This window comes from Nothobranchius furzeri, chromosome 5 (assembly GCF_043380555.1).
Source record: "Nothobranchius furzeri strain GRZ-AD chromosome 5, NfurGRZ-RIMD1, whole genome shotgun sequence".
Taxonomy (NCBI): Eukaryota; Metazoa; Chordata; class Actinopteri; order Cyprinodontiformes; family Nothobranchiidae; genus Nothobranchius; species Nothobranchius furzeri.
This window is the reverse complement of record NC_091745.1, coordinates 38312631-38324314: the sequence shown is the minus strand read 5'-3', so window position 1 is coordinate 38324314 and position 11684 is coordinate 38312631. Positions and strand designations below refer to the sequence as shown.

General features: G+C 44.4%; 1 protein-coding gene across 1 annotated transcript; it reads right to left on the bottom strand.

The window, feature by feature from the left end:
• Window positions 1–106: 106 nt before the first annotated feature.
• Window positions 107–3441, bottom strand: LOC129163510 (uncharacterized). The gene is made up of 2 exons (XM_054741316.2): window positions 3227–3441; window positions 107–2826 (listed from the first exon to the last, which is right to left on the bottom strand). Exon 2 carries the CDS (start codon window positions 2633–2635, stop codon window positions 107–109), a length of 2529 nt encoding a protein of 842 aa, XP_054597291.2. The 5' UTR covers window positions 2636–2826; window positions 3227–3441.
• Between the last annotated feature and the right edge of the window lie 8243 nt (window positions 3442–11684).

The following is an 11684-nucleotide window of genomic DNA, read 5'->3' as shown; positions in this document are numbered from 1 at the left end:
CGAGCAATGCTATAGCCTGATGGTCTTGCTTTGATCGTGTTACAGATTTCTCAGATCTGTATGGTACAATATCCACTTGCCAAAGTCTCTCCACATGTGTAAATAATTATTCGGCTCTGGTAGAGGTGTACAGACAAAGGGCGGGGTTAGAGAGCCGCCCCATGGAAGTATGCGGGCCTTGGAGTGTCCACCCAAGTTTGGTGTGAACTGCTGCTGGGCTGCCAGGTGGGCCGAGTCTGACTGGTTCAGTAGGGGTTATCAAATGAGGCTGGTCTGAACCAATGAGGAGCAGTGGCTTAGCATCCTTTAGAGCAGGTACTGGAATCCCACGCAAGTGCCCAAACTTCCTTTGAAGTTGTTCAACAGGATACATGTGGTGCGCTAAGGTCAATCGATTAGAGGTAAACGCCCCATCAATCTGGAAGCTGCAACTAGGTTCAGTAGCTGAAGAGAGTCTGAAGGACACAGTGTGACCTTGCAATAACTGAATGTCCTGACGTACTGTACGGAGAGGAAGGTTCTCTGGGGTGCCTCTCAGACCAAGAGCTTTGGCTGCACCAGGAAGTAGCATTGTCCTCTCTGATCCGTCATCAAGTATTGCAAAGGTATTTAGGGCTCGTGTTCCAGAGCTAAGGGACACAGGTACCACCTTCAGCATGACACGGTTCCCAATGCCTGGTCTGTCAATGTAGAAGGAATCCGTGGCTGAACTGGTTAGGCAGCTCTCCTCACTCACAGCTACGTCTTGACTGGCCTTTTGGGTTCTTGTGTTAACCTCGTGGAGTGCCAGTAGGTGTTTTCCTTGACAGAGGCTACAAGGTTTCTTTAGCGTGCACTGTGCAGCTAAGTGAGATTGTGCACATCGCCAGCATCTTTTGTTTTCCTGAATCCAGTTCTTTATTTGTTCCTTAGAGAGCTTTGCAACATCAATGCACTGACTGAAATAGTGTTCAGTGCTGTCACAATAAGCGCAGAAAGCTTTTCTTTTGCTTGCTCCATTTGTTGCACTTTCCTTAGATGTCAGCAAACTAGTTCTCGCAGATCCTTTAATGTTATGGAGCACTGTAACTGTTTGTTTACCAGTTCGCCCTTCATACTTTGAGCTGTTTCTCTCTCTACCACCCTTTCCTGTGGTCTGGCTGTCAAAGCCCTGACACCATGATTCATAATGGAGCCCGTCAGAGAGGTCATGTAGGGTGTAGGATTTCCCAGGCTGTTTGAACTGGTGCCGTCGAAAGTCAGCCCGTTGCTCAGGAGGTAGCTTACCTAAGAGTCGAGCTACATGTGACCCACAGTTAAGTTCTACTTGTCCTTCCGGGCCTAAGGTTTGTAACAGGCCTACTAGGGACTGCACCTGGAGGGAGAACTTCTGGAAAGCTATTAGATCACCTCGCCTTATTTCAGGACCGTCAAGAACACTTGCTATCTTTTTTAGGGCAAGCTGATGTGGTTGTCCAAATTTGTCATGAAGAGCAGCCATGGTGTCAGTGTAAGGGTTGGGTGAGTTAAGATAAGCGTCAGCAATAAGCTTAGCTTCATCTAGTCTCAAATTGTCCACAAGAATTTGATATTTGAACAGCTCTGTAGCGTTAGAGGGCAGCAAGTTTTCAAGTGCAATGCGAAGTCTTGCAAACTCGCAGGGGTCTGAATGAATAAACTTTGGTATGGTAGGTTTAGGTCCTCTATACACTACCTCAACTGTAGGGGTAATATCATCTCTGCAGCGGGGTTGCTGTGTATGACTGGCACCTGTAGCTGTAAATGAATGTTTGGTAGCTGAGGGCTTTCCAGAAAAGAAGTCTAAATTGGTTGGAGCTGGGTGGGAAGAGGATGCCAGGTAAGGTGCAAATGTAGGATGCATTACCTCACTCTCCTTAGCAGGAGCCTCAAACTGGGCCGTATTCTGGGTAAGCTGGGCAGGCTTGTAGTGTGAAGGGGATGCACCTTTGAAAGGGGAAGATCGCTGGATTGGTTGAAAATCTTGATCCATGGGTTTGAGGTCATATAAGCCACTGTTTTGGTCCTCAGGTTCTGGCCATGGTGGAGGGTCAGGCCACTCTTCTTCTTCTTCTTTCAAATCGATAGTAGGAAAATGGCTTCTAGGTCTGTCTATGCTATCTTGTGAGGGGGTATGAGAGGAATGTTGTGGTGCAGCTAACTGATTCATGTCCATTCGCAAGGCGTTTGTGGCTTCGATTAGAGCTTTAATTTCAGTCCTCGCTTCATTCAGCTCCTTCAAACCATCTTTCAACTCCGTCTGTGCTTGAAGCAGCTGTCTTCTCTCTTCATGGGTTGCTCTAAGTTCTGCATGCAGAGACAAGGCTGATGGGGATTCCTGAAAATAGGGAGTTACAGGTTCAGTGCAGGGATCTCTTCTTATTGGTCTCGACAGGAAGGGAGTACCGTGGGGGATAACTCTCTTATAGCTAGAGAGGGGAGAGAATGAAGTAGGCTGGCTTTGGCTGTGCTGCAGTTCAGGATCTAGTCTTCTGCTTAGGGGTGGCGGGAGATTCCACTGCAGTCTGTTTCCAGGAGAAGCTCCAGCGTAACTTACTTCAAACCCCTCAAATCTGCCGGGTCGGCTGATCTGCCGTTTAGGTCTCACAGTAGGATGCAACTCTTTATCTGGATCCATATTGATAGCCCTTATCCAGCTCGAAGGACCAATGTAAAGGAGGGTTTGGTTAAAGCTAACTCTTTCCAGGTGAGGTGGCTATCAATATGGTGTATCTGTTAGAATACAGGTAGAGGCTAGATGCAGCCTTTGCTGTAGATCCAAATCTTTAATCTTGGTTGATGGTAATCATTAACAGCATTGACAACAGTCTGAAACAGTAAACATAATTATTAATGAACCTTCTCATTCAATACAGCAAGGGGGAATGAGGCAAAACACATTTATCTTAATTAACCAACTTACAATCAAATAGAGAAATTCAAACAATAGCGCCCTCTTGTGGCTAACTAAGATCGCCATAACTCACTCATGTGACACTGTCAGCCTTTACTCACTAGAGCAATTATAAAGTGGAACTAGAAATGAAATACAACAAAATAACTCCTCATGTCATTAACATCAAGGCAAACCAACTTTAAATATTTTTTCATAAAAGGAAAGAAACGTGTTGGACATAAACACTTCAGTAATTCAATACTCAACTAATATTCCATAAATAAACGGAGGAACTTAATAATGCAGTCTTAAACATGAAGTAAAGTGACTCACTTTCTTGCATTAACATAATGCTGTCAACATCAACATGACTTGCAGGAGAAGGAACGCTTGTTGTCTCACACACAGGTAAAAAAGGAAAGAAAAGGGAAAGTTCTAGTGCTGGAAGTGAGCTCACTGTGAAAGGCTCTTCAAAATAAAGGCATCTCACTTCCTGAATTCCCACCAAAATAAAACCAACAAATTTAATAAAGGTAATATATGAAATTCTGAACCTTTTATACAGAACCATTCTTTCAGAAAAACAGCTTTTGAGATTGTTTGTGGCCATTTAATTCGGATGACTCGAGTGTGGTAAGTTTAAATGTTTCAGGCTGAAATTGCTGCTGGTAACTGAGATCAAATAAATGTGATCTGGTTAGGGTTAAGGTTAACTAAAAAGATTAAGATTATTTTTGTAATATCCTCAAGCAGACACAGTGACATCCAGAGAGTAGGGTCTTGGTTGAACCTCGTTTATTCTCATCACACCGAAGCACCACAGCTTACGTTACACACACATGAATGAATTGCCCCGGACCTAGCTAAACAGTACTACCAGAATGGAGCACTGGCTCCCCCTAGAGGCGTCATGAAGTAGTTTCCTACCTCAACTACTACACCCCCCCCCCCCCCCCCCATCCAGACAAAAACAAAGATGAAAAATAACACCATTTCCCATAAGCTAAAACCCACACCCCGAAAAAACACCACAAACCGTAACAACCCTGTAACCATGCGAGTATTATTATGGGTAGCAATTTTTTTTATATATATATAGTAGACCTTATATAACATACAGCAAGAACAAACAACAGTTTCACATGACACTCCCACTAAACTAACTAGGGAATTTGGGTAGACCACCTCATCCCAGCGAGCTTCCAGGGCGCATTCTTGCCCTTGCCGTGGAGCTCACCACTAACTAAGAATAGTCACTCAAATACGCAGGAGGCCTCCTGCTTCTCTGCGATCTCCTCACTTCCGGTTGTCCCCCTGCCGGCACCGCCTCTACCCTCTCCGGCCACGATGCTGTTGTCAATGGATCGTCCGAGTCCACTTGGCCTGTTGATTCCGTTGCGGCTGTGCTGTTTTCATTCAGGACAGGAGACAACACCGGAACATGTTCTGTTATTTCCGATAGGGGCGACCTGTGACGCACCTGATCGATATGTCTTCTCACCACATTCCCATTTCCTAGTGCGACTTTGCATGAGACAGGACCCGTCATCGCAGCAACAGCCCCCGGAACCCAGCGTGGACCTGAACCAAAGTTCCGAGTGTAGACCAAATCTCCTTCATCCAGCATCCTGTCCCTGGCATGCATGTCATGATAATACTTTTGCTTCCCTTGTTTACCAATCAGTCTGCCTTTGAAATCGGGGTGTATGAGATCCAAAGTTGATCTTAGTTTACTTCCGCATAGAAGTTCAGCTGGTGACTTGCCTGTTGTTGACTGAGGAGTAATGCGATAACAAAACAGAGCTCGGGCCATTTTAGTCTCCACTGACCCCCCTGTGCTTTTTTTCATCAATGACTTAAAAGTCTGAACGGCGCGCTCTGCCAACCCATTCGAAGAAGCATGGTATGGGGCTGTGGTGATGTGGCGAATCCCATTTTTTTGTGTGAATTCCTGGAACTCCTCACTGGTAAAACAGCGGCCATTGTCGGACAGGATTATTTCAGGAATGCCATGGTGACTAAAACTCTGAGGAATTCAATGGTCACAGCTGATGTAGACCTGTTTACCGCGTGCGCTTCAATCCACTTCGAATACGCATCCACCACAATTAAGAACCACTTGCCCATGAATGGCCCAGCATAATCCACGTGGACCCTCCTCCAGGGGTTTTCAGGCACCTCCCAGGGGTGTAAAGGTGCTACTGCGGGATTATTTCGGTTTTCCTGACACACGGCACACCCCTTCACCATCAACTCCACCTCTTCATCCAAGTTTGGCCACCACATGTAGCTGCGTGCCAACCCTTTCATCTGGTCATTCCTGGATGGGCGCGATGAAGCTGTTTCAGCAGATGTGCTTGACCCTGTGGAGGAATAACCACACGCCCTCCCCACAATATGCAGCCTTCCTGTGTGCTGAGCTCCTCCTGACGCCTGACGTAAGGTAAAAATGCCGCGTCCTCTACCTTTCGAGGCCACCCTCTTAATATGTACTCTCGCACCCGAGCCAGCACAGGGTCTTTGTCTGTCCAAAGTTTCACCTGCTGTGCAGTCACCAGGGATGTGTCACTGTCCTCAAACAGCAGGACTCTTTCCCCCTCCTCTGAGCCTGCGTCAGCCCCCTCGCTCATTTCAGTCAACGGCAACCTGTTCAGGGTGTCTGCATTGGTATGATTCTTCCCTTCCTTATACACAACGGTGTAATCGTATGCCCCAAGCGTGACTGCCCATCTCTGGATGCGAGGTGACGCCAACTGTGGTACAGCCCTGAGCTCGCTGAAAAGTGAAATTAACGGCTTGTGGTCTGTTGTAATGGTGAAACGTTTCCCATACAAGTACTTGTGGAACTTTTTCACCCCAAACAGTACCGCCAACCCCTCCTTATCTAACTGTGAATAATTTTTTTCCGCCGCATTGAGCGTTCGAGACACAAATCCTATGGGTCTTTCCGAGCCATGGGCCAACTGGTGAGAGAGCACCGCCCCCACTCCATAAGGTGATGCGTCACATGCTAGGAGGAGGGGTTTTTCTGCATCATAGTGTACCAATACCTTGCAAGATTTCAACAGAGACTTGGACTCTTCAAAGGCTTCCTGTTGTTTTGGGCCCCATGACCATTTCACCTCCTTCCTCAGCAGTAGGTGAAGAGGAGCTAGCAGAGTGGATAGGTTTGGAAGGAACCTGTGGTTATAATTTAAGCGTCCCAAGTACGCCTTTAACTCTGTGATATTTTGTGGTGCTGGAGCTTTTGCGATGGCCTCCACCTTTTCTCTCAGAGGATGTAATCCTGCCGCATTTATTCTGTGCCCCAAGAACACCACTTCCCTGGCCATGAACTCACACTTGCTTCTTTTTAATCTTAACCCACCATTTCCCAACCTTAGGAGGACCTCGTCAAGGTTTTTTAAATGTTCTTGTTCACTTGGCCCTGAGATGAGTATGTCATCCAGATACACTGTGACATTCGGAATTCCTCCTAATATGCTCTCCATCGTTCGCTGGAAGATGGCAGGACTGGAGGCCACCCCAAACGGCAGCCTGGTGTATGTGTAAAGGCCCTTGTGTGTGTTAATGGTGACATATTTCCTGGACCCCTCGTCCAACACAATCTGTTGGTAGGCATGACTCATGTCCAGTTTTGTAAAGTACTGTCCCCCTGATAACTGTGCAAAAAGATCCTCCACCCTTGGAATAGGATATTGTTCCAACTTGGATGCCTGGTTTATTGTGAGTTTGTAATCCCCACAAATTCTAATGGATCCATCTGGTTTCCGGACGGGGACAATAGGGGCAGCCCATTCGGCAAACTGCACAGGCTCAATGATCTTCTCCTCCTCTAGCCGTTGTATTTCTTTCTCCAACAAAGGTTTTACTGCATAGGGTACTGGCCTTGGCTTATAAAAGCGTGGTCGACCCTCACTGTCCACATAAATCTGGGCTTGCATGCCCTTCAGAGTTCCCAAGCCTTCTTTAAAAACCCCTGAGTGTTTCTTTAGCACACACTCCAGTTTTTCTGTGGGCGCCAGCCCTCCGTTGTTTACCAGCTGCTCTGCCATCGACAGCTCCTGCAACCAGCTGCGCCCCAGCAGGTTTGGTCCAGCCCCATCCACTACAACCACAGGTAGTGTCTTAAGAGCATTCCGGTCCTCTACCTCTACTTGCGCCATTCCCAGGACTCCCAGCTCTTCCCCTGTATACGTTTTCAAGATTAGTGAGCATGGGCTTAGACCCGATTTGGCAGTTTTGTTACAAAGCAGAGAATATTGTTGTTTGCTCAAAATGGTCACCCCACATCCTGTGTCTATCTCAAACAGTACGGCCAAGCCATTTATGTTGACCATGCGTGTGATGGGAGCGACCTTTGGTAGGCCACCCGACACATTGTAAATGGTATTAATGCCATCAGATTCTTCAGAGTCACTCCCCCCCTCTGTTCTCAACAAATGTGTCTGACTGCCTCTATTTGGGTCTCTCCGTCCCTCCTTTTTGCTCAGGGGCCCCTTTTTTTGTTCCTCCTGTGGACCCCACTTGGACCTGCAGGCTCTTCTAATGTGACCCCTCTTGCCACAACCGTGACATCGTTCAGCTGCAAACCTGCACTCAGTGGCCAAGTGTCGTCCGTTGCAACGAAAACAGCTCGGACTTTTCAGCTGAGCCTTGTCCATTGAAATCTTGTGGACTGTCCCCTGACTCCTTGACACACGAGAAGCTGGAGTCACCTCATCCCCCAACATCTCCTGCAAGTCCCGAACATCCTTAGAGGCAGACTCCATTGCCTGGCACAACGTAAGAGCTTTGTCAAACGTCAGGTCCACTTCAGACAACAGCCGGCGCTGCATCCTGTCATCATTCACTCCACACACCAACCTGTCCCTCAGCATTTGTGGCAAAGCCGCTCTATAGTCACAGTGCTGGGCCAGTTTCCTCAACTCAGCCACATAATCTGCCACCGACTCCTCATGCCGCCGCACCCGTGAATTAAACTTAAACCTCTGTACGATCTCACTTGGTTTAGGACCGAAATGCAACCGCAGTGTCTGGGTCAACTACGTCTTGTCTTTCGGTGCCTCCGGGCTCAACAGGTTTCTTAACAAGCTGTAGGTAGCTGGACCTACACCGCTCAGCAACACGGCTTTCTTCTTATCAGCATCCGTTATCTCATTAGCCTCGAAGAAAAAGTCAAGCATTTCGCTATATTCTTCCCATGACTGTAAGTCGCCGTCAAACGGACTCACCGACCCAATCACCGCCGCCATTTTCCCCCTTTGTGTCGTCCAAAGGCGAGTAGATGCCCCGCTCCAGACACGTCCTCCGGACCGACTGGCCGTCTATTCCCGCCGCAGAGAACCACACCAGACTTTATCCTCGTCGCCAATTGTGTAATATCCTCAAGCAGACACAGTGACATCCAGAGAGTAGGGTCTTGGTTGAACCTCGTTTATTCTCATCACACCGAAGCACCACAGCTTACATTACACACACATGAATGAATTGCCCCGGACCTAGCTAAACAGTACTACCAGAATGGAGCACTGGCTCCCCCTAGAGGCGTCATGAAGTAGTTTCCTACCTCAACTACTACAATTTTAAAGCTTCATTAAGACAAGGAGGCTAAAATATTCTATTCCTAATGGCTAAAATGAAAACTAATTGCAGTTACAACATACAGCCACCGGAGGACAGCAACTCCCCATGTTCCCTTCAGTCCTTACTGCTTTTGGAAAGCTAGTGCTGTTCTATTTGTTGACAGCAGATGGCGCAGATTTACCATTCTTTCAAGCAAAATAGTGTTTGGAAGATATTAAATAGTTTTACTTTCTAGTAAGGAAGTTAATTAACTTTTCTTAATCCAGATTCATCTCCTTCAAATCCTTCACCCTCTCCTTCATAATATTATGATTCCCAATTTTTTTTACTAAAAAGATTAAGAATTTTTAAAGCTTCATTAAGACAAGGAGGCTAAAATATTCTATTCTAAATGGCTAAAATGAAAAAGTGCAGTTACAACATACAGCCACTGAAGGGCAGCAACTCCCCATCTTCCCTTCATCGACTGATGATGGATATATAGTGCTGTTATGTTTATTGCCAGCAGAGGGTGCAAATTTCTCATTATTTGGGGGGGGGGACGGGGACTGTGTTTAGAAGAATTTGGATGTTTCTTCCCAGAACGCATTTTACCTTTATTAACCCAGTTTCATCTTCTCCTTCAAATCCTCCTCTTTTTCCTTCATAATATTACAATTCCTAAAATGTTTACCAAAAAGATTAAGATTTTTGTAAAGCTTCAATGAGACAAATAGGCAAAGATGTTTTCTAAATGGCAAATATAATTTTTCATCTAGAAAAATTTAGATGAAAGTTTTTCTTCCCAGAATGTGTTTTACCTTCATTAATCCCGATTCATCATTGTTCTCCTTCATTATATTCTAATTTCCAAAATGTTTACTAAAAAGATTAAGAAATTTTAAAGCTTCATTAAAATATTAGCATGTGGGAGCTTGATCCCATTGATGTCTATGTGTTGTTGTTTTTATGCTCTTGGATTGTTCTGAAATGTAATTTCATTGTTTTGGGATGCTGGTTCAATGACAACAAAGCCTTCTTCTTCTTCTTCTTCTTCTTCTTCTTCTTCTTCTTCTTCTTCTTCTTCTTCTTCTTCTTCTTCTGTGTCACAGCAATCCTTTTTTAACCTCTACAACTCAGAATTGATGCAGTTACACCTTCATTGCTTCAGCTGTGTAAAGTCCAGGCGTGTTAATCAAATAATTGTAGATATCCCTAGACTGAGTAGCGGTCGGTTCTGAGGACTGTCATCCCACAGCGGGAGAGCTAATTTCAAACATATCTGGAAGCTTTGCGCTAAACACCGTTAGCATTGAGGTGTAACTTTTAGATGATCTGCACCAACATGTGTGATCTAAAGTAACAATATTTAAATCCCTAGGTTTTATTAACTTTAAATTGTGGAGATACAAGTCTGGACAGCAGGTGCAGGGGCTCTTTTTGCCCCCAGTGTTGTGTGCATATGTGTCATTACCTGGGTGTAATGGCTTTGGTCTATCTGTCTGTCTGTCCAGCAAGAGAGAGAGAGGTGTTTTTCTATAGTATTAGTTGCTGTAGTTGCATTTACATTGTTTTCATTGTGTAATTTCCCATTAAGACCAAAACAAATCTTAAGCTTCTTCAATGGTCATAACAGAATAGAAATATATACATTAGGGATGTGTGTTGTTGAAATTCTGGTGATACGATACGTATCACGACACAGGGGAGACGATACAATTTATCATGATATACTGCGATACATTCAGTCAGACGTTGTTAGAGATTTTTAGACTGAATTTATTGTAGGAAAATTCAATAAACATGTCAACCTGGTACTTAACATGTTTAACATCAGGTATCTGAACCATAACAGAGGGATTTACATTTCAATGGTGGAAACAAAACCCATTACACACTGCTGCCAACTAGCGGTTAACGTTTGAATTGCACCAAAAGAAAAAGACAATACACAGTGTTTGCATGTAAATTCTTCCAAAAATTGGATACACGGCTTTTGAATTTCATTATAATATCACAGGGGGAAAAATCATGATATGTTGCCGATCGATAATTTTTTACATTCCTATATGTATGTATATATATATATATATATATATATATATATATATATATATATATATATATATATAGATAGATAGATAGATAGACAGACAGACAGACAGACAGACAGACAGACAGACAGACAGACAGATAGATAGATAGATAGATAGATAAATAGATAGATAGATAGATAGATAGATAGATAGATAGATAGATAGATAGATAGATAGATAGATAGATAGATAGATAGATAGATAGATAGATAGATAGATAGATAGATAGATAGATAGATAGATAGATAGATAGATAGATAGATAGATAGATAGATAGATAGATAGATAGATAGATAGATAGATAGATAGATAGATAGATAGATAGATAGATAGATAGATAGATAGATAGATAGATAGATAGATACAATTTTTTTTGTGAACTACCATAAATCCTCTAATACAGACCCGGGCCTGTATTTGACTCAATCTCATCAAGCTCCAGGCCTTTATTGGAAGGAGGGCCAGAATTAGAGGCAGGCCTCTATTTCTATTTGAGCAAAATGAACTAATGGTTCGCTGGAGTTTTTGACAATTAAAATTGTGCCCACATTTTCTAAGTTAACACATCTCTTTTAACAATGTAGTTTCTGCTTCAGCCATCTCTCCCCTCCCCCTGCGCAGCGGCCGCAAACTCACTGATGCGCCTGCAGCCTCTCGGAGTTCCTGCTGCTCTAAACATTAAAATAATTATTTCATTTTCTGTTCCTCACTTCTGATTGCCTTCAATTGTGTCTGTTTGTTGCAACCACCAGGTACAAAAACTAACTTGTTTTTATTTGACTATTTTTCTGTCCTGCCTGCTTATTATCTTCCTGCATCTCCTCTCAATCCTAAAGAAAAACTGCTACCTGGGTTCATATATATTCACCTTATGAGTTACCTTTGAACTGCAGTTCTAAAAGATCTACCGACCGCAAAAACAGCGGAGTGCTCGCTGCTTGCCGGCCGCATCAGTGATCGGTGCGTCACCGGATGACAAGTTGATGCGCCCCGCTCCACAGCGAAACACATCAGGCGCAAATAAAAGACAGAATAAAGGAAATGAACCGACATGAACGATCGCGTGTTAAATTAGTTTTTGAGGTGGCGACACCTGATTTGATAATGTTACTGTGGCCGTGCTCAGGACG

What these genes read in the sequence shown, in the direction of transcription:
- LOC129163510 (XM_054741316.2), bottom strand. Translation starts at nt 2,635, where the DNA reads ATGGATCCAGATAAAGAGTTGCATCCTACTGTGAGACCTAAACGGCAG.